General features: G+C 34.6%; 1 protein-coding gene across 1 annotated transcript in view; it reads right to left on the reverse strand.

Moving 5' to 3' along the window:
- Positions 1-618: 618 nt before the first annotated feature.
- Su(var)3-3 (lysine-specific histone demethylase Su(var)3-3) overlaps positions 619-3,842 on the reverse strand; it is a 114,343-nt gene continuing 111,119 nt past the window's right edge. Inside the window, exons 11-14 of the mRNA XM_018518460.1 lie at positions 3,429-3,721; positions 1,975-2,187; positions 1,589-1,787; positions 619-1,110 (exon numbers count right to left, since the gene is read on the reverse strand). Coding sequence (XP_018373962.1) covers positions 923-1,110; positions 1,589-1,787; positions 1,975-2,187; positions 3,429-3,721 — 893 coding nt within the window. The 3' untranslated portion in view covers positions 619-922. The remainder of the gene's footprint in view (positions 1,111-1,588; positions 1,788-1,974; positions 2,188-3,428; positions 3,722-3,842) is intronic.

A 3,842-nucleotide genomic window follows, 5' to 3' on the forward strand; every position in this document is an offset into this window, starting at 1 on the left:
CTACTCATAAACAATTTATACATAATTTCGAGTCGAATCGCTGTCTTTATTTAGTAGATATTTATTCCATCATATTGGGGTACAATACTCCAAAATGAAATGAAATAAACATGCTTATATAAATAATAATACTTCTCAGTAATAGAAGAGTACAAAATTGCAAGAAAATGTAGTAAATCATGTGAATTGTCATAAATCATATTGGATAAAGTATGTAACGGAAGTATAATTATATAAAAATTAGGAAACTGTAATATAAATGGGGTTTCACTTGCTACATAAGAAAATATGAAAAAAAACAATCACTTAATCGAGCAATCATTTATATTCACATATAGATAAATAAGTAATATAATATAAAATAAAAAATATATACATATATATTTGTTTATTATATGTATATATATATTTTATTCTTTTTTTCATATTATATTCTATAGATGTATACGCACGCGCACGCGCGCGTGTATGTGTATACATAATGATGATGATAAATAAAACATTTGAGCTATATACTTGCATGTATGGATATACATACACACATATATATATATACACACATATATAAATATATATATGTACATGTGTATATGTATATATATTTAACACAATATAGTATGCTATGAAAAATTGAGCGTTTTAAAATCATTTAATATCCTTTCATTTTTTCATATAATCGAACTTAAGTCATAAATGTCGCCTCACTGAGTTAAGTGATTTACTGAAAATAATCACGTACAAGTTGTGAAATTAGCAAGTTAGTGAGTACGTCAAGTTGTCGCATAATTCGAGATTATCGCGAAGAATTATTTTTTTTTTTTTCCGGAAGAACCTCAAGGAAGAGTTTCTTCGTAAATGACCATCCTCGGAGTTTCTTCGCACACAGAAAGACAAAAACGACATAATCGATGCGAAAAGGCGATTAAGGCGTCGAACTGCTGCCGGTATTTGCTGCTGGCGTGATCCCCGTCGTTGGCGGAACTGAAGCTGTCATTGTTGGTGGCGCGTAAGGACTTCCACAAAGTTGGTCGGCTATACGTCCACCCTCACGAAGGCCGCTGAGGAATGCGCCATGTACGGTGGCTGGATAATTCCGTATAGTGTGCTCCCCTGAAAACCCGTCGTGTAAATAGGTCAACATGCACTCTCGTGAAAAAAGTTTACTACGATGTGACATTTATCTCAGATGAATTTATTACATTTTGTATCGCCATTACATTTTCGTACTTGTTTATAGACAAATTTCTTCTGACGTTTATTACATTTCGTTAAATTCCCGCAAACGCTAATTCACCTTGTTTACATGACCAACATTTCGCAAATAGTAGGATCTTTAAACAGTGTTAACACGCGGAATTATCACACACACAAGTCGGAAACGGAGTATCGCAGCGAGGCAAATTGCATTGCACATCAGTCGCTATGCCGCAAATGCGAGTGACGCTTATATATATTTACGAGGACGCAAACAAACAGTGCGATGGCAAATGCAAATGTAATTCTTCATTAGAAGAACTTAAAAAACTCTTTAAGTTTCTTACATCTCGGTAATAAACAATATCGTGAAAAATATCGAATTAATATTTACCTGCGAAGAAGACTCTCGGCTGCGGCGGGGGTTGATTAACTAGGTGCGGAGATGAGACGGGTGCTGCCAGAAGATCGTAATCGCTGCCGGAACTGCCGACCGCAACGAAACTATAAGAACCTCGCGCCCAAGGATCTGCCCGCCACCTCGTCACGACGCTTTCACGCGGTTGCGGTACCACTTGGTTTCCAAAAATGCCCTATGAAAATAAAGTCTTTCTTCAATCCCTTCTATCTTTTTTTTTTCCGATAAAACATAACAAAGATACGAGGTGTGCAAGATAATAATTATTATTGTAAAATGCGTTGCTACACTTAATCTAAGTAAGACTACTATCCACCCCTCACCCTCTCTGCGCACTTCGACTAGAAATTTCATCCACTTACTTTCAGGACGGCGATGCAACGGCCGACGATAACATCGTCACTGACATTTTCCATTACGCAAGCCGCTTCACCAGCGACGAGGGCCAATAGAACTGGTGCCTTATATAAGTTCCAGAACAGGAAGAGCTCGCCACGCGATGCGGTGGTACTTCCCACGTGGCCGAACAAATTGGCCGTTGGATCCCAGAAAATGCGCTCGAAGCATAGTACTACCTGAGAGATTAAAGGGAACATTACGAGATTGAAAACTATATTGAAATACGAACGGAAACTCTTTTCCGGAATTTTGACATTGTGTGATATTTTTGCCTAAAAACGAATTGCAGATAGAAAACATCGGCTGAAAAAATTTGTGAACAAATAGCATTCGAGCTTAGAATACGAAAAGCCGAAAAAATATTTAACACGTCCTATTTAAAAAAAATTTTTTTAAATATTTTTATATGTATATAATTTTTAAAACTTTTATTTTAATTTTTAAATTAAAATTTTGTTAATCTTTAATGTATACATATGATATTTTTAAAAACATTGAATTTTTATTTAAAATATTTTTTTAACTTTGACGGTTTAGATATTATTCAGGAAAAAAATCTGTTTGAAATCTGTTGTTTTTTAAGGGAAGTCTCATCCCCTTAATGTGCGAGAACATACTTATAAAAAGATATGTCTTACACTTTTGTCTATATTTTAAAATATCCGAAACTTATTAAAATCGGAGGAAGACAGTTGATTGTATTCCCTTGCGAGTATAGTAATTGACGTTATTTTGTTATAATTTTATTTATTAGTTAAAAGAATTATTTGATTCAAAGTTTATAGATAAGATATAATATATAGCTATAGCCGTTATAATCTAATATTTGCTAATCTTTAATATTTCTATCAATAATACTGCAATTATCGAATAATCAATTTTAATATTTTTTAAACAATTAATTTAATTACGTGTTATAATTTTACATGCTTAATAAAATTAATAAAATGACTTCACATAAAATTTAGTTATTAATTTTACACATTTAATTATTGATTAAATTAAATTTTACAGACTTTTCAAGTTTCAATTTGATACATAATTAATCAATTTATCAAAATGTAATTTCGATAAATTGTTTATGATAATATAATCTCACATGTTTCGTAGAATTTAGTTTGTTCGTCTCTTTTTGACTGTAATCGATATTTCTTAATTTGTCACTGAAGTATGTAAGCCGAACCCTTCAATGTGATCCTCGCTCGTGAAAAGAACACACATTAATTGCTATTGAAATCTGCCACTCGAGCGATCAGTGATAAATCTTAATGCGCAATTATGCAGTCTTATTATTCTTACATCAACGCTCGACAAGATCGTTCGCTGTCTTCGGGAGCAGCATAAATTAGACCGCTTTAGGGACGACAGCGACTTGTCGAAGTATACACACATGCACACATACAGACACGGCGCTCACCTTATTTAAATTGCCAAAACCAAGTCGTTGAATGGCTTGAGCCTTCCAATCCGGAAGCGGCGGATGGAAGGTGACTCCGGAAGGCGGTGCGGAAGTCTTGAGAACACCAAGGGGTAGTGTAACCAGCACGGCGTCCGCTTTATAAATGGTGTGATTTGTGTGCAGACTGCGGGCGGGTGAGGCCCATACTTCTACACCATTTGGCCCGTATCGCACCGCCCTAGTAGCTATGTTCAATCGAATATCAAGTCCTTCCGAGAGAGCAACAGGTACGCAAGAATAACCGTTGCGAACTGTAAGGTAAAAGGGGTAAAAAAAGCGGATCAGTATTCAGATTTATTGTAATATCGTATCATACTGAGAAAGATAGAAAGAGAGACTTTTATACGATGTATATATAATATATATATATAT

Source organism: Trachymyrmex cornetzi, unplaced genomic scaffold (genome assembly GCF_001594075.2).
Source record: "Trachymyrmex cornetzi isolate Tcor2-1 unplaced genomic scaffold, Tcor1.1 scaffold75, whole genome shotgun sequence".
Classification (NCBI taxonomy): Eukaryota; Metazoa; Arthropoda; class Insecta; order Hymenoptera; family Formicidae; genus Trachymyrmex; species Trachymyrmex cornetzi.